The following is a 21300-nucleotide window of genomic DNA, read 5'->3' as shown; positions in this document are numbered from 1 at the left end:
GGCGACTTTCCGTTGGCATTTACAGTAAATACTGATGTATTCTCTACATTTTTCTACATATTGTGTACAAAGAAATTTGTGAGCCTTGCTTGCGCATCTACAATAGCTTGTTCTTTTTCCAATTGGAGTTTCTTTTGTGTGTGTATAACATGTTAACTGAAAGGAGTAATATCCTTTATAGGGAATTGCTTAAGTCTGTTCGATACATTGCTTCCTTTTCTTAAGACCTGCAGAATAACATTATTTGTGTAAACAGTCTAAATTCAGCACTATCTATATCTGACAGTATTGTGGAGAACAGTGTTCTGGACTGAGAAAAATGTTTTTTTCAGGTTTTACATAACACTTACGTATAATACTTTTGTTGTCCCAGTTGTAATCTGTGTTAAAAATTTCCACTTAGTTTACAGGTAAATAACTAAAACTTGGTGGCAGACATAACATTGTTTATAATCTTTTCTCAGTCTTGATTGTCTGCAGCGTTTGCTTGTACACCAGTCAGTTTCTGTGTACTCTTATTGCCCCAGTAGAAAAAAAGGTAAAACTCTATTAAACGCAACACAACAACTGTCTTGTAAGTTGTTCGCTAGATTACACCACACACAAGTGAATGGCGCAAAGTACAGAGGAGCACGTTGTGATACTATTTGTTGGTGTTTAATGCGCTTAGACAGACTTACACAGGATTAAACGCACCTTCCACTCCGTGGTTTAAAATTGTACGTTCCAAGGAAGACGTAAAACGTCTTGTAGACGCACATTATTGCACTTTATGAAGTCAATACGATAGTTACTGATATCTTTGTTCACTCTTGTGCTTCTGATCTGATATACAAATTTGTTGAATATCTTTGTTCCACAGCTGGAACTAATCCATGACAAACTGTTTATTCTAATTGTCTCATCCTTGTTCACAATCACACTGCTGTTCCCTGATAGTCTTCTCGCACACAGAAGCCATGGTTTGATATTAGGTAATCACACATCACCACTTGATTAAAAATCTCAGCAAAATCTTGCGTTATATCCAGGTCAAAAAGGCAACAGTCTACACGAAACTATCACATTATCAGAGACAGCTCATCTAAGAGTACAGCCATTTTAAGGTCAGCTAATTCCACTTAATATGTTACAGCCACAGGATTTTTATACGTCTTGTAAATGGTTTCAGTAATCATGTTGCTGTCTCATTGAAGTTCCCATATAGGATAAATCGTAGTTTCGCCTCGACACCATGCCTCACACAAATGTACTTAGAGAAACTATCACAGAGATAACTGTAAAATATCCAACACATTTCCTTCTTCAACATTATAGACTGCTCCTGACAGTCCACTAGCACACAACTGCTACTGTCGAGCAGCAACTTGACACATGTGCATCCCCATCTCTGAAATAGCAGTAATAAGACATGTGCGAGATTGAACACATCAACAAGTCTCATCTTGTCTGATACCTTGCTGACTAAGCACTAGTACACATCTTACTATTGTCCCTGTGGCGAAACTTTATTCACAGCCGTGGAGAATTACCAAAGACATATGTGGCTTCTTGCCAAGATTTATGGGTTATGAATTGTAGATTGAAACTAAATAAATTTCAGAAACATGGGAAATTAAGGACACGGAACATGAATAAATTGAAAAAGCCAGAATCTGCTGAGAGTAGCAGAGGGAGCATTAAGCAATGAATACAATAGAAGTGAATTGCTAGTTTTGACAGATGAAAAAGTGAAGGCAGCAGAGCACCAACCGGATAAAACAACAAGGCCTGTTAGAAATTCCTGGAGGACACAAGAAATATTGAAATTATTGGACTAAAGGAGAAACTATAAAAATACTGAACGTCAAAGAGAATACAAAAGTGTCGTAACCCAATTTGGGCCACAACATACTTCTTAAATCTATTCACAACTGTGAAATCTTTCTGACTTTAGCTGCATTAGGTATGAAGACGTTAGTGGGACTTGAAAATTTGTGATGTACCATGATAAGAACCCAGATTTTCTGCTTACCCGTGAGTGGTCACCCTATCCACTTTAGCTATCTGAGCATGCTTCCAGGACTGACCTAAACGTCCATATGTCATATGGTATACGATCAAGGCGGTCGCAGCTATTTGAGGCAGACAAACGTATTCAACGTTTGTTACATATTTTTAACAATGTCTGTAGAAACAGACACTGGTGACGATCGTACAGCTGTACTAAATTTATGAAATTTATTGACAATTGCGGAATCTCTGCGCTGGGTACGAAGATATTACCTGTTGGTGACACATGTTGTCTGTCTCCTCAGACACTGTTAAAAATAAGTATCACAAACCTCGACGAGCAAAATTGCGATCTTAATATTAACAATGAATACGTTTGTGTCCCTGAAACCCTCCGGTGGGAACGCATATAAAGTTGGGAGCGATAGGGTTATAAACAGTATGACATATGGAAGTCTGGGTTGCTCTTCGAAGTGTGCTCAGATAGCCAAATTTGTTAAGGCACCCACATGCGAAAGGTGGGAAATCCAGGTTCGGGTCCCAGTCGGGCACACACTTTCTTGTGTCACCAACAGGCAATATCTTCATACCTAACGCAGCTAATGTCAGAAAGATTCTGCAACTGTAAACAAAATTTTATAAATTTAGTGCATCTGCAAGATCGTCACCAATGTATGTTTCTTCAAACACCATTAAAAATGTGTACAAAACACTTAGTTTAAACTTCATTTGGATTGGAGATGCATTGGAATTTAAGGTTATCCATCTGAAGCACGTGAGCAGCTACATGCAAGGGGTGTGATAACAACTGTAGTTGGAGACACCACAAAATGACTCGGACGTCAGGCAAAGGAGGCAGCCATAGTGTTATTAAGGGAATAAGGCACTGGATTAGTTTATGTTCTGCTTTTAATTCTTCTTCATGTGTTTACATGAACATGCTGAAGAGCAGAGACACTGGGTTATTACTTGAGTCCTAAGACCTACTTAAAGAACGTGAAAAACACAGATGGGGCTTGAAACCCTACATTATTGTTAGATTATTCAATCGATCACCAGAACAAACGGCCACACTGGCCGAACACTGTATTAGGAATAAGGTACACACAGTAAAGTCTAACAATGACAGTCCACAAAGCGTATCATTAAGGAGAGCCAATATCTACTGCTCTAATCAAACCCTAAGCCAGTTTCTATTGCTCTAATCAAACCCTTAGGTACAAATGCACATCACATTAGAAGTGATAACCAGATAAGGGAACATGCAGGCAAATGCACAAAGGAAACCACTAGGCACAGTTTGGAGGTACATAAAGGCATCTTTTTACAAGTCCTATTTTGCGTACAAGCGTAATTGTGTACAATTCTCAGTCACATACTTTCTGCTATCAGCTATTGATCATCCAAGGCGCTGAAGGGGTCGAACATTACTGTTAGCAGGAATTTTGTCCTGTTTGATGTTTGGTGGCTTTTATGTACTGCATTTCACATGTTTGCTGACAGATAGTGCATGACTGCATCTCCTATTGAGTCTAATTCGCAACCAGAGAGTGTGGAATCAGTGGTTTCTTAATGTGTCTTACCCCATATTGAGCCAGCAAATGCGATTGGCACTGTATATCTCCATTTTATATGCCAAGTTCTTTCTTAGATGATTTTTCTTTTTTTTCTGACACAGCCCTTGATGATTTGGTCATTACATCACACACCCCGAGAGAAGATTTGTCCTCAGATCTTAGGAACTAATTTTATAACTCTTTCTCATGCAAGTTACATCGATGTGTACCTATACATACATAAATACAAAGGTTTTTCAGTGTAAATATACATAACAGATTTTTCGTTAGTATAATTAATATATCCCTAAGGCCCAAATATATATATACAATATGTAATCACGTCTTTTCCATCCTTCATCTGCAAACCCGTGCATACAGTGATGAATCACTGTGGTTATCGTGAATTTCACTTGAGGGGTGGGGGGGGGGGGAGGGGGTGCATTGTTTCTGAAATCTACCCATGGGCCACATTACAGCTCACATGCAAATGGTCATAACATTTCTCTTCTTTCAGCTTGGTACACTGGATGCTGCATTTAATATAACTAATAATAATTTCTCTGGTTGCAAGGGAGGTGGTGGTTACTAACACATAGATGGAAATGCGTGTTCTATAACTGGATCTGTAGCTCTAGTTCGAACGTTTGCTGATGCTGGCAGTGTTAGGCTAATAGAGGCTAATGACCTATCTCTGAGGACCGATCACAATGTCTCCTCACCTATACCCTTAGTATTCTAATATGTCAAATCGGCTTTAATCGTTTATAAGATAGAATTTAGTATGTTCTTTCACTACTATTTCGGAACTTTTCAACCTGATTTTATCACAGCCGAAAGATATCCTTGAATCAAAAAAAAAAAATGGTTCAAATGACTCTGAGCACTATGGGACTTAACTTCTGTGGTCATCAGTCCCCTAGAACTTAGAACTACTTAAACCTAACTAACCTAAGGACATCACACACATCCATGCCCGAGGCAGGATTCGAACCTGCGACCGTAGCAGTCGCGCGGTTCCGGACTGAGCGCCTTAACCGCGAGACCACCGCGGCCGGCTATCCTTGAATCCCCAACTATTTTATATTCCGGGCAACCGCAGCTGTTGAAAGGCATGATGTTAGCAATCTATTTGCATGCACTGCTATGAACTTCTTATTCGTTAACTGGGACGCCACATTTGGTCCTCGAGTCCTCACAACAGCGAAAGGCCGTGTCCTTGGGCTTGTTAAGTTCTTTGATGTTCTACTCTCATACTTCCGTCATGTAATAACACTTTGTCTCCTGTCTTAAATTCTTTGGAGATTTTCGTGCGATAATAAGATCCGTTATTCTTTTCCTTACATTCCTTAATAACACTCCATGGCATTTGATACATTTGGCACATCCTGTCCTGTAGTTACGTTATGTAATAATCATAGTTGTATTGTACTTTGGCCGGATCCCATTGTAGTATCCCATGAATATCGCATACTCTTCAGAAAAATAGCTCGAATGGGGTGAAACCAGTCCATGAATGTGGTATAAAAGTGGCAAAATGCAACCATTCATTCCATTTTCCTGCTTAATTCCCACATAATGATATAGATATTCCGCTAAAATTCATGAGGTCTTTCGAGTGCTGTGTTGGTTGGGTAATGGTAAACACAAGATTCAATCTTATCAGTCTTCAGTAAATGAAAAACTCTCTTTAGTGTGTCGCTTCGGAATTTCGTTATCTGATCGCTCAATAATACCGGCAGTATTCCTGGCCGGCCGAGGTGTCCGAACAGTTCTAGGCGCTACAGTCTCGAATCCTGCCTCGGGCATGGATGTGTGTGATGTCCTTAGGTTAGTTAGGTTTAAGTAGTTCTAAGTTCTAGGGGACTGATGACCTGAGAAGTTAAGTCCCATAGTGCTCAGAGCCATTTGAACAGTATTCCTGCAATTGCAAATTACACTCCTGGAAATTGAAATAAGAACACCGTGAATTCATTGTCCCAGGAAGGGGAAACTTTATTGACACATTCCTGGGGTCATATACATCACATGATCACACTGACAGAACCACAGGCACATAGACACAGGCAACAGAGCCTGCACAATGTCAGCACTAGTACAATGTATATCCACCTTTCGCAGCAATGCAGGCTGCTATTCTCCCATGGAGACGATCGTAGAGATGCTGGATGTAGTCCTGTGGAACGGCTTGCCATGCCATTTCCACCTGGCGCCTCAGTTGGACCAGCGTTCGTGCTGGACGTGCAGACCACGTGAGACGACGCTTCATCCAGTCCCAAACATGCTCAATGGGGGACGGATCCGGAGGTCTTGCTGGCCAGGGTAGTTGACTTACACCTTCTAGAGCACGTTGGGTGGCACGGGATACATGCGGACGTGCATTGTCCTGTTGGAACAGCAAGTTCCCTTGCCGGTCTAGGAATGGTAGAACGATGGGTTCGATGACGGTTTGGATGTACCGTGCACTATTCAGTGTCCCCTCGACGATCACCAGTGGTGTACGGCCAGTGTAGGAGATCGCTCCCCACACCATGATGCCGGGTGTTGGCCCTGTGTGCCTCGGTCGTATGCAGTCCTGATTGTGGCGCTCACCTCCACGGCGCCAAACACGCATACGACCATCATTGGCACCAAGGCAGAAGCGACTCTCATCGCTGAAGACAACACGTCTCCATTCGTCCCTCCATTCACGCCTGTCGCGACACCACTGGAGGCGGGCTGCACGATGTTGGGGCGTGAGCGGAAGACGGCCTAACCGTGTGCGGGACCGTAGCCCAGCTTCATGGAGACGGTTGCGAATGGTCCTCGCCGATACCCCAGGAGCAACAGTGTCCCTAATTTGCTGGGAAGTGGCGGTGCGGTCCCCTACGGCACTGCGTAGGATCCTACGGTCTTGGCGTGCATCCGTGCGTCGCTGCGGTCCGGTCCCAGGTCGACGGGCACGTGCACCTTCCGCCGACCACTGGCGACAACATCGATGTACTGTGGAGACCTCACGCCCCACGTGTTGAGCAATTCGGCGGTACGTCCACCCGGCCTCCCGCATGCCCACTATACGCCCTCGCTCAAAGTCCGTCAACTGCACATACGGTTCACGTCCACGCTGTCGCGGCATGCTACCAGTGTTAAAGACTGCGATGGAGCTCCGTATGCCACGGCAAACTGGCTGACACTGACGGCGGCGATGCACAAATGCTACGCAGCTAGCGCCATTCGACGGCCAACACCGCGGTTCCTGGTGTGTCCGCTGTGCCGTGCGTGTGATCATTGCTTGTACAGCCCTCTCGCAGTGTCCGGAGCAAGTATGGTGGGTCTGACACACCGGTGTCAATGTGTTCTTTTTTCCATTTCCAGGAGTGTATTTACTGTACTAAGTCTCACATTATTTTGGCGGCATCCTGTTTTGATAAAAGCTCTGCAACTATATTTCCCATGTGATTCAACCTATAAATTAAGCAAACAGTAAATGAAAACAAGAAGAAAATTTGTAACGGAATGAAAGTTCAGGGTGGAGAAGTAACAACCATTTAGTCTGCCAATGAAACTGTAATTCTGTAAGAGACAGCAAAGGACTTAGAAAAGCAGTTGAACAGCATGGATAGTATCTTGAAGAGAGATTATAAGGTGAACATCACCAAAAGTAAAACAAAGGTAGTGGAATTAATTCAGTCACTGCTGAGGAAATTAGATTAGGAAACGAGACATTAAAAGTAGTAGATGACTTTGTGTATTTGCATCAAACCAGTCTTTGGACTGAAGACCACAGCAGCAGCACCAAAAACAACAACAAAAACAAAATCATTCGGAATCCTTATTTTACTTTGTTGATGTTAATCTTACAGCATATTTTCAAGGAATATCCATTCTGTTCATCTGGTCTTCCTCGTCCATTGCCATTTGTCACACAATTGCCATGCCACTGGAAAACTTTCAAATTTTTATTTCGTTCCTCTGAACTTCTGTCTTCATTTCGAAGTTTCCTTTAATACTTACTTAATGCACAAACTGTATAACACGAAGTGATACACTGCAACCCTGTCTCACTGCCTGCTCAACTGCTGCCTATCTTTCATCTCCTTCTGCTCCTACAACTGCAGCTCAGTCGCTGTACAAGTTGGAGAGATACTGTATGTGTTGTACTGTATCCCTCATTATTTAAGAATTTCAAAGAGTGTGTTATAGTCAACATCGTCGAAAGCTTTTTCTAAATCTACAAATTCTATAAATGCAGGTTTGCCTTTTTCAGTTAGTCTTGTAAGATAAATGGAGGGTCATTATTGTTTTGGATGTCTCTACACTTCTTCCGAACTCAAACAATTCTCCCAGACTTCTGTCTCGGGTTCTTCGACTGACGTTCGTTTGATGATTTTTCTGTTGTTCCGCCAGCGCGAGTGCTTGGTATTGCGAAAGTTGGTTTATTTAGGGAAGGAGACCAGACAGCGAGGTCATCGGTCTCATCGGATTAGGGAAGGATGGGGAAGGAAGTCGGCCGTGCCCTTTCAAAGGAACCACCCCGGCATTTGCCTGGAGCGATTTAGGGAAATCACGGAAAACCTAAATCAGGATGGCCGGACGCGGGATTGAACCGTCGTCCTCCCGAATGCGAATCCAGTGTCTAACCACTGCGCCACCTCGCTCGGTGGGTATTGCAAAAGCTTCAGCTTCCGTTGCTGGTGATAGACTGGAATCGAGCTCGTGGCCGCAGATTATATGTACCCGGCCCGCCGACGTCCAAGGGATTTTTCCATGTCATTTCCGGTGCAGTTCTACTCTTGCTACCTGTAGTGGTCGTTCGCTGCAGGATCCGTTTATCATGAAGTTTCCTTCTTTCTTGTTGAAGCTTTTCTAATGTTGGTTTCTCTGAACAAGTGGGTATGATATCTCTTCTCTAAGACCAGAACTACCGTGTCGGCGAATTTCACTACGTGGTCGGCCTCACACAGCGCTTTCTCTGCTGTGGCCGATTTCTCCACCTGCCTCAGCCTGCAATGTTGCTTATATTCTGTGATCCTGGTGTTGATTGATCGTCCAGTCATTCTAACATAAACTTTTCCGCATGTCCATGGTGCGACATTGCAAGTGAGTCCCTTTGTCAACAAGTGGCCACGAGAGCCTTAACTTCTTCGTAATTCTTCCAGCGTCAGTTTCCAGCACTCTTTCTGTTTTTCATAGATAAATCGTGTTAATATTTTGCAAACGTGACTTACGGAATGGGATTCTCATATTTACTTTTTGTTTTATTTATTTAGTTATTTAACCAGATCTCATTAGAGTCATCTGGCCCTGTCTCACATCAGACCTGAGCTGCACACATATAGTACCATTTTTACACCATAGTTGCCTAAGAAATAACATTTTTAATATGACAAATAATATTAAAATGCTTCTAAATGTCTGAAGTGGCAATGTGACTAAATTATACCTACTATGAATTAATAAAGTTAATACTGGAAGTTCTTGTACTACTGTAGCTGCTACCACTAATAGTACTAGAAATATAACAACAACAATAATAACAATGACAATAAGAATAACAGTGGTAGTGGCAGATATAAAAAGAATTTACAGGTGTACAAAATACACGTTTTCTGATAAAGCGAGTTCTGAGAAAAGGAAACTTAAGGAGGCTGTATCTGCTAAGAATACCATAGGTGAAGTAAAAATTATGAAATCAGTTTCTACCATAGATTTTCGTTCAGTGAGTTACAGATTCGTTGGCTGGGGTAGCCTAATTTATAGGAATAACATTTATCAGAATATGGAAGTATGGTACTAAATATGAGTTACATCATTGCTAATCCTTGAAAACTCTGCAGAGACAATTCATGAACATTAGTTTGACTACTGTTTCATAACACATACATTCATTAATACCCTTGATTGTTATGAGCACTATTAAAACATTGTGACTGAAGACAATCTCTCAAAAGCTCCAATGGCTTGATCCTAATATTGACAGAATTACATATTTGAGTACACATCTATATTCGTTCTCTTCAGGATATATATTACAAATTTTAGTAGTCTTGATCGCAATGTGATGTAATTACAACTACATAATAACCTATATAGTTCGACTATCCTCCACACTATAATGGGTATCGAAGCATTTTGTTAACTACAACATTGCTCCAAGCATAACTTGTCAATATTAAAAGATTAGACAAAACATGACTATTAAGATATCTCTTACTGGTTTTATATGCTAACAGTCATGCTTTGACCAGTCTTTTAATAATGGCATATGGAGACAACAAATCAATTATAGAATTCTGTGATGAGCACTTCTTCCTACTCTACTGAAGCGCATCCTCAGAGATATTATTGAATTAATCATGTCATTGTTGTGGTCTTCAGTCTGAAGAGTATGTTGATGAAGCTTTGTACATAATTCATATTGCTTCCCAGTAGTTTTATAATAGTGTTCAACTCATTTTTTTCAGATTACACTTAAATATTGTTTTCTACATTTGACATAAGCCCTGTTTAGGTCAATGCATTTCACACCAGCAAATCGTATAATATGATTCTACAAGGTTTGCAATACATTCGTAAATACGTCACTAGACTCAAAATATTTTCCATAGTATATATCCCTGAATGACGGGAAAGGTAGAAATTAAACGGTTCCCATTCTGGTGAACAGCGTAAATGTTCCATTTTATTTTTCATTTTATTTATCACGCAATTCATATTTCAGATTCCTCAGCCGTCTCAGTACCAAAGCAGCTGTTATTATCCCAATGAAAGATGAAGGGCAATTCTCAAGTATTTCTTCTACCAGTTGGCAGACAACATTTGTGTAGAATTTACCATTTTTCCTTTAGGAATATCTTTTGCATCCCAGAAAACATTGATTCTAACATATCCAGCAACAGACCTTGACTTTTTGGCACACATAAACCAACTGATTGCTGTTTCTTATATATTGTACTGTGGTGGACCCCTGCCTTAGCAGTAGTAACAAAGCTTCCGCAAAATCAGTTGGGTTTTTGTAAGCGATCATAACATTGCTAATGGACTTGTTATTGCACTTGTTCTGCATTGAGCAGATGTGGCACCTTTCGTCAACAGATTCCTCATAAATAAGTATTTATATTGAATGTATACGTCCTGCCTTGTGATACAATTATGATGGCAGTGATTTAATGTATCTTTAATTTATGAGCATCTGATTCGAACTGTGCGCTTCCTCAGTATTTTCACTGGTGATTCAGATATAGGAATGCCTTCAGCTATGAATATGGTCACATTGGAATCCCATTTGTAACATTGGAACATGTGGAAGAGCCTTTAAACATCTTTAGACGAACATCCATTACAAATTATACCAATTAACAAAGAATATTATAATTCTACTGTATTCCTGATTTTCCAGTTGAAGGATACAGACACAAAATGTGTACTTTATAAAAATCACAGAGGTAAAGCTATTTCACAAACCAGGCTGACATGTAACTAAAAAATTGCTCAAAATGTGCCAACATGCAACAAACAAAATTTAATTTATAACAATGCAATACTTGTACTAGGATGAGGACTTACCATTTTGCCTTCGTTTTCTGATATTTGATAAGATGTTTTATGTTGACCTATACAAAATGAACACAAAACTTCGGATTTTGTTCAGAGATGTTTCCAGAGTAATAGTGAAATTATGACTAGTTCAGTTTGTTTGCCTCGTTAGCTTTATTTCTGTGAAAAATACCTTCATGATAGTGAAAAAAAGTCTGTAATTCACAGCCACTAAAATGTGCAACACAACACACAGGGTATTGCAGCAACCCTGAGACGAAAGATGTACATTTTTATCACACCGTCTTTCTGCTGCTCTTCCACTGCATTCAGTGAACCTGGACATGAGGTCTATATTGACTAACTCTTCTCCATTAAACCTATCCATACAGCTTGCTGTTTCTCACTGTTAACGTACAACTAACAACCTATTATCGACAAACTGTATCATAAAAACATTAATGCTTACAATTTATAAAGGCTTATCTTTTGTTACATTGTAATATAAATTACATCTTCAACATATAAATGTGTAACATAAAAGAATGTAGTGCTTAGCACAGTTTACATGTTGACAATTTAATTTATATTCTTATGTGACAAAAGGTACCTGTGTACAAATGCAAAGTATTTGTATTTTTACGATAAGGTTTATTCATAATAGGCTACATAACTGTGTATCTCATCTTTCATTTTCATTGACAAATTCATGGTTTTGTTATCGATGTCAATGATTTTAGATTAGCCTAATATGGTGCTGTAAATGATTTTAAGTGAGAATGTGACATTTTATTAGTGTATATTGCCATTAACATTTACATCATTTAGCAGACAGTAACTCATGTATTATTTCAATCTCTGTGTGTGTTAACATGGAATGTCCTAACTGACTGACTCATCATCACCCATCCCAAACTGCTAAGCTTAGAAACTTGAAATTTTGAGAATGGTTTGATCTTGTACTGTACGCGCCATTGAAGAAATGCACTTTCTAAATACCTTCTCTAAGGAGAAAATAGGGTTGAAAGGTGTTTTCAAGATACATTGCTATTAAGGCAGTTTTGAAGCTTGAACTACGAAAACTGATATTTGGTTTCTCAGTGAGAAATAAAGAAATATGTCTTTCAGCATTTTTGGAAATTTAACTCCTCTGGGGGTGAAATGGTGAGTGAAAGTTTTTTTTAAATAAGTCATTATTAAATAACTAATAAAGCAATTCTAAAACTGTGTGTATGAAAACAGGTATTTAACTTCTCAGTAAAAAGTAAAAAAATACATGATCAGTGTTTTTGTAACTTCAACCCCTAAAGGAGGAAATACTTCATTACAAAGCATTTTGAAATCTCTGAAAATCTCTGAAAATTTGTATTTGGTTTCTTGGTTACAAATAAAAAATACATGTTTCAGTGTTCTTTTGGGAATTCAACACATAAGCGGATGAAATAAGGAATGAAAATTGTTACAAAAATATTTCATTACATAAAAACATATTTGAAGCTAAATTTATGATAACTGGTATTTGACTTCAAAAGAGATATGTGTTAGGGTATGAAAGTTTCTATGTTAACATCACCACAACAACTCAAAAGGTATGAATAACGAAGACCACTGACTCTGGCTATCAGAATCGCTTTTGGTAAGAAGTACAGTCAGGAAAGACTGTTCTTCTATGGTCATAATTAGTGTGAATGGCTTTTGTGAATGACATGAACATCGGTTGAAGAAAGACCAAAAAATTCTATGCAGTCAATAGAGTCTACACAAGCAAAGAATCAGACACTTTGCTAGTTTGGTATACATGAACGTGATGATGGTCAGTCAACCAAAACTGGTAGTTTAAACAAAAATTTTAACATTAGCTCAAGGCAGTAATCACATCATTTTTCAAATATCTGCGAGCCATAGGGCATCTCCGTCTGAAAATAATGCACCAAACAAGTTTATTTCCAATTAAACACACACAGTATAATGCCTACTTTTACACTGCTATCCAGATCTTTTCTTTGCTCATGTGTATGGGGCTCATACCAAAATGGTATAACAGGGAATATTTAATGTATAAAAGGAAGTCTGTATAAATGGTCACATGTTTGTGTAATTTGTGGCTATTGTCACTGAGACGCTGAAATCCTGAACAGACAGAAGCTTGAAGAAAGATGGCAACCATCCCTAATTGCAGGTTTCAAGAGCAACTATTAAGGCAGGAATTTAGCGATACATTACAGCCCCACATGGATGCAAAGATACGATTATGCTAATTATAAGACGCACAAAGGAATTTGTATACTCATTCTTTCTGCACTGCACACAGAAATAGAGCAGGAAGAAACTCTAATACAGTGTACATTGGAAAGGACCCCGTCATGTATGATATAGTCAAATAGAAAACTTTAATAAACCTAGATGGAATGATTCATTAAATAACTGATAACACCAAGGCAATATTAAGATGCACTTAAATAAAATAAAGGTCTCACATCCCAGAAATCTGTCCATAGAATGCATGAAAAACGATTAAAGTAATACTATAAAGATTTTACAGTAGCTTGTGATTCAGCCACAAAATATTTATTTCTGTTGCCATTGTAACAGTACTAGAATCAAACTTTAGTCCTTTCCTTATTCATATGTTGCACAAATGATTACCTAGTAACCAATTCAATACAGTTCTTTTGCACTAGCATAATTAAGTGCTCATCATATTTTTTATGTACCTTTGTGTTTAAGTCACTACTTCAAAAATGTTGCAGGTGAACAATGCACTTTTGGAGATCACAGACTGAACATCGGTGATGAGCTTCGAGCAGACAGCAGTCCTTGTGTCAAATGCAAATGTGATATACCACCATTCATAACCTGCACACAGCTGGAGGATTCAGAATGTGAGACACAAACTGAATGAAAATAATTACCCAAAATTATTTATTGCATATGTAATTAATATGTAATTAATGATATGTAATTAATAAATTTATTTAGACAGTATATTTTTTTGGAAATAAAGTCAAGATTATTCTGACCTTTATGTGCTCGATGTGTCTCTCAAAAGTTTTTCTTTTGTATCAAGTTTCCCTTAACTTAAGTAACATTAACTATAAATTCAAACCCAGAAGTCGAATACTTACAACAAATGAGAATTTGGAAACAGATCAGCTTTCAGTTAAATATATAAATTAGTGTTAGATGAGCTTTTAAGTATGTTAAGAATGTTAACTTAAAAAGTACACACTCAGCAGTCAACATCTTCACAGTGGAATGTTAGCATGGCACCTATTAATAAAGCAGTACTTTGGTTTGTTATTATGAGATGATACTAAGTAAGCAAATAACTGCCACAGAGGAAAAGTCTGGGCAGACTATACACAAATAACTACTGAAAGACATGTGAAATATATATTTCCTACTTCGCTTATGATTTAACACAGTTACAGTATCAATACACACTAAATCAGAAATACGATTTTCATGTGTAAGCTGATTTTGTGTACTGAATATACAAATATTAGGTGGATTTACAAAAAAGTGAACCAAATTTCTTCATCAGTGTCTGGATCTCAAAAAATGGATACTAATTAATTCTATCACACTCTTTCATCCATTTTACTTGTAGCATTCATGAGTTGGAATGAGTATACAACTCAGTTAAGTGTGGACAGCAGAAGTCCTGTAAGACTTCAATTCAGAATAATACAGCCATTACAAAACAAATTATACATCATAAAGCTACATTTATCAAAAAGAGTGCACTTTAGTTCTCTATTTTTCCGAATTAGTAATTTTGTGTAGTTCTTATATCTTATTGGTTCATACAAGAACTAACTTCCTAGAAACAAAAAATTTAACATTTTTAGTTTGGTCTTGACAGATTCGTGTAAGATAATATTAAACAGTTGTACATTGTATTATGTAAATCCTCACTATTAAATTTACATTTCAATCTTTCATTTTCATATTTCCTATCTACATTACACTTCATATTGTTTTAGGTACTTCTGATGTCCATTCTTTTTCGAGTTCACAAAACTGTAAATAAAATTATTGCACATAAACTGGGAGAGTGAATCATCAAATCTTCAACTAAGTCTTGAAGATGAGATTATTTACACATGACTGCCTCAGTCAAATGGTCTTCTGTTCCCCTCAATAGTTTTGTGCTGTGAACTAGATTTTTCATCAAATAGCTGGAAAAAATCGTATCATACAACACAATGTCTGCAAACTAGTTTGCATACTTGGCTGAAGAATCAGAATTCAGTTCTGTTCTACTACAAAAAAATTGAAGTACACATTTAACAGAGATTTTCCCTGTAAAGATGAATAAAAAAGTTCCGTGTTGTTAGTGTATAAAATCCATGAATATTTCTTATGCGACATTGAAAGTAATATCCACGTTTAGTGACCTTTATTATGATAACACATAGTTACACCAGTCAATCTAGCTGTGATATCAACTATAGTCTAATATTATGCAACCAGGAAGTTTAACCATTGCAAGATGAATCAATAGTACAAAGCTAAATTTTTCACTCACTTACACATATAATCTATTCGGTATGCAGTGAACTATGTTAGGCATATTACATACCATTTTGAATTAATTGTAGTGCAGAGACGTTTCTGAGATTAAACCTAAACACAGTTGAAAGCTGATGCACTGAGTTTCATGCAGTTTTAGTACTTTACAGTTTTGGAAGTTTTGTTATTGAACATAGGCCTTGTTGAGAATGCCTCATTCTATAGAAACAACCCTCTCCACTAAATCTTATTATTATGACCAGCACTTAGGAAAGCTGATTTAAGGTTCTAACTAATAAATTTATATAAAATATTCATATAATAGTCTATTGATTAATCAATTCAGAACCATATTCAGATCTTAGACATGGAAAAAAAAATGGGAACATAGATTTCATAATGAAAGGTGCCCTGATAATGTTATGAAACATACTGCAATAATATGGATATAAAATATACCATACAACTAGCCATGGGCTTGGAGTGTTCCCTCTCCTAACACCACACTGAACAACAGTAATATTTAACATTTTGCATCTACAGGAGTGGTTTACTGTACTGTAAATCACAGTGTCCAGTAGGGTTTATGATAAGGTCACCCAAAGGTCAACAAGAGTTTGAGCTCCAATCCATTGTTTACGAAAGGACATAAAGAAATACCATTAAATTTCTGTCCAGTTTCATTTTTTCCAGCATTCCCAAAAACTTTGGGAAAGGTAATATACAGTGAGATTCTTAACCACCTGACAACAAATAATATATTGTTCTAGTCTAGTTTTGGATTTCTAAATGGTTCTGACATTCAGAAGGCTACTTACACATACAGTGAAAATGAACTTAATTTTTTAGAAATAAATTACAGGCAACTGGTATATTTTCTGATCTGTGAGAGGCATTTGAGCACAATGTCATTTTAAGTAAATTAGGAAATTATGGTGTAACAGGAAATGTTACCCAATGTGTCAGTTGCTATATCTCTGGTAGGAAACAAAGGGTATAATCAGGAAAGAGGCATGAATTATGCAGTCAGGCATTACCCAACTGGAAACTACGTGTGGTATCTCACAGGTTTACATCTTAAGGCTCTAGGATAAAAGAAGTGGATGTTGTCAGAAAAGGGGATGCAAAATTAAAAAGTTCACATACTATGCTTACTTTTATTCCAGAATGTCACATGGGATTATTTTTTGGGGCAACTCGTGAAGCCAAGCTGAAGTTTTCCGGGTTCAAAAACGTGTAATAAGTATTATTTGCGGTGTGAGCTCAAAAACATCTTGTAGAGGCCTGTTTAGGGAACAGGGGATATTAACTACTGCTTAAACTAGCTCTGCAGATGACGAAGAAATTGAAGAAATGTATGATGAAATAAAAGAAATTATTCAGATTGTGAAGGGAGACGAAAATTTAATAGTGTCAGGAAGTCATTTCTGAAAGTATTCGTATGGAGTGTAGCCATGTATGGAAGTGAAACATGGACGATAAATAGTTTGGACAAGAAGAGAATAGAAGCTTTCGAAATGTGGTGCTACAGAAGAATGCTGAAGATTAGATGGGTAGATCACATAACTAATGAGGAAGTATTGAATAGGATTGGGGAGAAGAGAAGTTTGTGGCACAACTTGACCAGAAGAAGGGATCGGTTGGTAGGACATGTTCTGAGGCATCAAGGGATCACCAATTTAGTACTGGAGGGTAGGGTGGAGGGTAAAAATCGTAGAGGGAGACCAAGAGATGAATACACGAAGCAGATTCAGAAGGATGTAGGTTGCAGTAGGTTCTGGGAGATGAAAAAGCTTGCACAGGATAGAGTAGCATGGAGAGCTGCATCAAACCAGTCTCACGACTGAAGACCACAACAACAACAACAACAACCAATATAGTTTTTCCTTAACAAATTTTGTGGTTGAAATATATCTCTTTATTAAAACCAACAGCTCAGATCATGGTATCAACACTAGAAATAAGAATAATCTTCACAAAGATTTAAAGTGACTAACTTCGGTCCAAAAAGGTGTTCATTATATATGAAAGCAGAATTTCAGTAACTTGATAGCAGCCATAAATCGTTTAACAACCAATAAAGTTGCTTAAGAGGAGCCTAAAGCATTTATTGGTGGTTAACTCCTTCTTCACTGTTGACTAATTTCTTAGTAGAAGCAACTAATGTTTGTGTGTTCATGTGTGTTTGTGAGTGGGTGAGTGGGTGTGTGTTTTGCTAATAATATACAATAATGCAAATATTAGTACAATCTCACATCTGTACATATTCAGTACAGTCATACCATCATTGTAAATAACTGTTGTAAAATGATTCTTCTGTTCAGTGTACATTACTTCATAACTGAAAATACGTTTAAAATTTTTTTGCTGCATTCCACTTCCATGACGATCATTTCACTTGGAATCTGTGGAAGGTACTTTAGCCTTGTATTTGTTTTTTTGCTGTAAGTTTTTATTTTGTGTTCTTCTGTTCTAGTCCTGGTCAATCTCCTCACTGTGTATTAACTGGAATGGAAAGTATGTCTGTCTATCTATCTATCTATCCTTGAATCTAGTTTTCTACGAATGTGCAATCGAAAATAAGTATGAGCACTGAACTATTCATTCTACAGGGATGATATGCTTTATTCCAGACACTTGTATTTTTGGGCATTATCATTCACCACATGTGTACCCCATCCACTTGAGAGACCTCTTTAAAGAAGCATATACTGTTGCAGGTCTGTGGTCCAGATATGTCAAATTACCCCTACGAAAGACGTGCTGTGACTGTGCTGTGGTGTATGAGTTTTGCTGATTAGAAACCGTTAAGTGCTAAAGTCAGTCTTATGTTTCAAGGATCATTCTGAATGATTAATCCTAATGATGTAGAACAAGTAATTTTAAATTCACATTGCCAATTAGTTGTGAATATGGCTACAAGCTGAACATTTATAGGTTTATTTATTATACAGATGTAAGTTTGTAATTCCTACCCAACACCTTCTACACATTACAGTAATAGAAATTCTTCTACGAAATAGAAGGATTTCTCAAGGAAAAACTTTTTTTGTTTTGTTTTAAAATTTTACTTTCCTGTATGCCAGACATTTTATATCACTGCGTAAGTGATCGAACATTTTAATTGCAGCATTGTGCACTCCTTTTTGTGCTAAAGACAATGTTAATATGGAGTAATGAAGGCCATTTTTCTTTTTGGTATTGGAATTATGTGTATCATTGTTCCTTTTCAGCTGCAGTGGATTATTTACAACAAACGTCATGAGGAAATAAATACACTGTGAAGTAGTAATCAGAATGCCCAATTCCTTAAACAGATGTGTACAAGCTGATTGTGGATGAGCACCACATATTATTCTTACAGCACATTTACGAGCAATGAAGTATTGCTCTCTTACAGATGAATTACTGCTAAATGTTATTCCATATGAGATTATTGAATGAAAATGTGCAAAATATGTCGACCTGCCGGTCTGTCTCTCCCCAAATTTTGCTATGATCCCAAACACAAATGAGGCTGAACTAAGTTGTTTTAGGAGTTCCAAAATGTGCTTTTTCCAGATTAAATTCTAATCAATATGAACACAAAGAACTTTGAGCTCTCACCCTATTTATTATGTCCTCAACCTTGTTTTACACTTCATTGTTGTAGTACCCCTAGACATGCAAACTGGATATGTTGTGTCTTTTTCAAATTGAGGGTGAGACCATTCACAGAAAATCAGTCAATGATACTTTTATGAACATTGTTTGTCATTTCTTCTGTTTCTGTAGATCTGGTTGGACTGATTACAATACGAGTGTCACCTACAAAAATAACTTATTGTGCTTCTTGTATATTAGACAGTATATCGTTTAAAAATATGAGATCAATAGTGGACCTACTGAGCCTTGGGGAACCTCATACATTACTTCTCTCCAGTCAGAATTACATATCTAAACTATGTTGGTTAACTTACTAAGTACAACTTTCTGTCTTCTTTTAGTTAGATATGATTTTATCCATTGGTTAGTTATACCATCAGTCACATAAAACTTCAACTTAATTAGGAGAATATTATGATTCATAGAATCATATGCCTTTGATAGATTCCAGAAAATACCAGCCAGCGCAATTTCATTATTTAATGCTTCTAAAATTTTGTGAGTGAACATGTACATGAATGGCATTCTCAGTAGAGCAACTCTTCTGGAACACAAACTGGGATTTTTTAAAGATATTATTGCTCATAAGGTGACATATTGTTCTAGAATAAATCACCTTCTCAAACATTTTGGAAAACGATAGTAGCAGTGAAACAAGTGGCTGGTTATTGACATCTCCCGTATCACCTTTCTTAAAGAAAGATTTAACAGCACCACGTTTCAGTTCCTCTGTAAAAATCCCTTGAATCAGTTATGCATTAGATGTTTAAGATAAGACTTTGCTTATTATATGGTAACAGATCTTTATTACACTATTGGAAACACCATCAAAACCAGACGAGCTTTTATTTTTGAGAGAATGAATAATAGTGACTGTGGCATTGGGTTACAGCACGTGGTCGACATTACCAATACTGCCATTGAATCTTTTCTACCCCCTGCCATATTCCCCATCGCTGAAAAATTGTACTACAGATGACTTTCAGTTACTGGGATACCTTGCACTAACTATGGCTGATACCTAATTTTCTACTAATGTGGCATCTAGATGTGCATTCTATGCTTTTCTGCTTCCTTGTGATTATACTGTATATATATTTTTGACTCTTCAATCTTCCGACTGGTTTGATGTGGCCCGTCACTAATTTCCTCTCCTGTCTCAACCTCTTCATCTCAGAGTAGCACTTGCAACATATGTACTCAATTATTTGCTGGATGTATTCCAATCTCTGTCTTCCACTGCAGTTTTTGGCCTCTGCAGCTCCCCCTAATACCATGGAAGTCATTCCATCATGTCTTACCAGATGACCTTTCATCCTGTCCCTTCTCCTTAGGCCGGCCGAAGTGGCCGTGCGGTTAAAGGCGCTGCAGTCTGGAACCGCAAGACCGCTACGGTCGCAGGTTCGAATCCTGCCTCGGGCATGGATGTTTGTGATGTCCTTAGGTTAGTTAGGTTTAACTAGTTCTAAGTTCTAGGGGACTAATGACCTCAGAAGTTGAGTCCCAAAGTGCTCAGAGCCATTTGAACCTTCTCCTTATCAGTGTTTCCCACATATTTCTTTCCCCTCCGATTCTGTGCAGAACCTCCTCGCTCCTTATCAGTCAACCTAATTTTCTACATTCGTCTGTAGCACCACGTCTCAAATGCTTCGATTCTCTTCTGTTCCAGTTTTCCCACAGTCTATGTTTCACTACCATAGAATGCTGTACTCTAGACGTACATTCTCAGAAATTTCTTCCTCTAATTAAGGCCGATATTTGATATTAGTAGACTTCTCTTGGCCAGGAATGCTCTTTTGCTAGTGCTAGTTTGCTTTTGATGTCCTCCTCGCTCCGTCTCTCATTGGTTATTTTGCTGCCTACTCGGCTTCATGACCATCACTCCTAACGTTAAATTTCTCGCTGTTCAAGTTTCTGCTGCTTCTCGTAGCTTTCGTCTTTCCTCGATTTACTCTCAGTCCTTATTCTGTACTCATTAGACTTTTCATTCCATTCATCATGTGTTGTAATTCTTCTTCACTTTCACTCAGGATAGGAATGTCATCAGCGAATCGTATCACTGATTCCCTTTCACCCT

General features: G+C 37.9%; 1 protein-coding gene across 1 annotated transcript in view; it reads left to right on the top strand.

Annotated features, from left to right (window-relative positions):
- The window catches only part of LOC124776726, a 133404-nt gene extending 119316 nt beyond the window's left edge, over positions 1 to 14088 (top strand). The window contains exon 8 of the mRNA XM_047251845.1: positions 13814 to 14088. Within this exon, the coding sequence (XP_047107801.1) occupies positions 13814 to 13965 (152 nt within the window). The 3' untranslated portion in view covers positions 13966 to 14088. The remainder of the gene's footprint in view (positions 1 to 13813) is intronic.
- Positions 14089 to 21300: the final 7212 nt, after the last annotated feature.

The sequence above is a fragment of the Schistocerca piceifrons genome, chromosome 2 (genome assembly GCF_021461385.2).
Source record: "Schistocerca piceifrons isolate TAMUIC-IGC-003096 chromosome 2, iqSchPice1.1, whole genome shotgun sequence".
Lineage (NCBI taxonomy): Eukaryota > Metazoa > Arthropoda > Insecta > Orthoptera > Acrididae > Schistocerca > Schistocerca piceifrons.
This window is presented reverse-complemented; position numbering and strand designations above follow the sequence as displayed.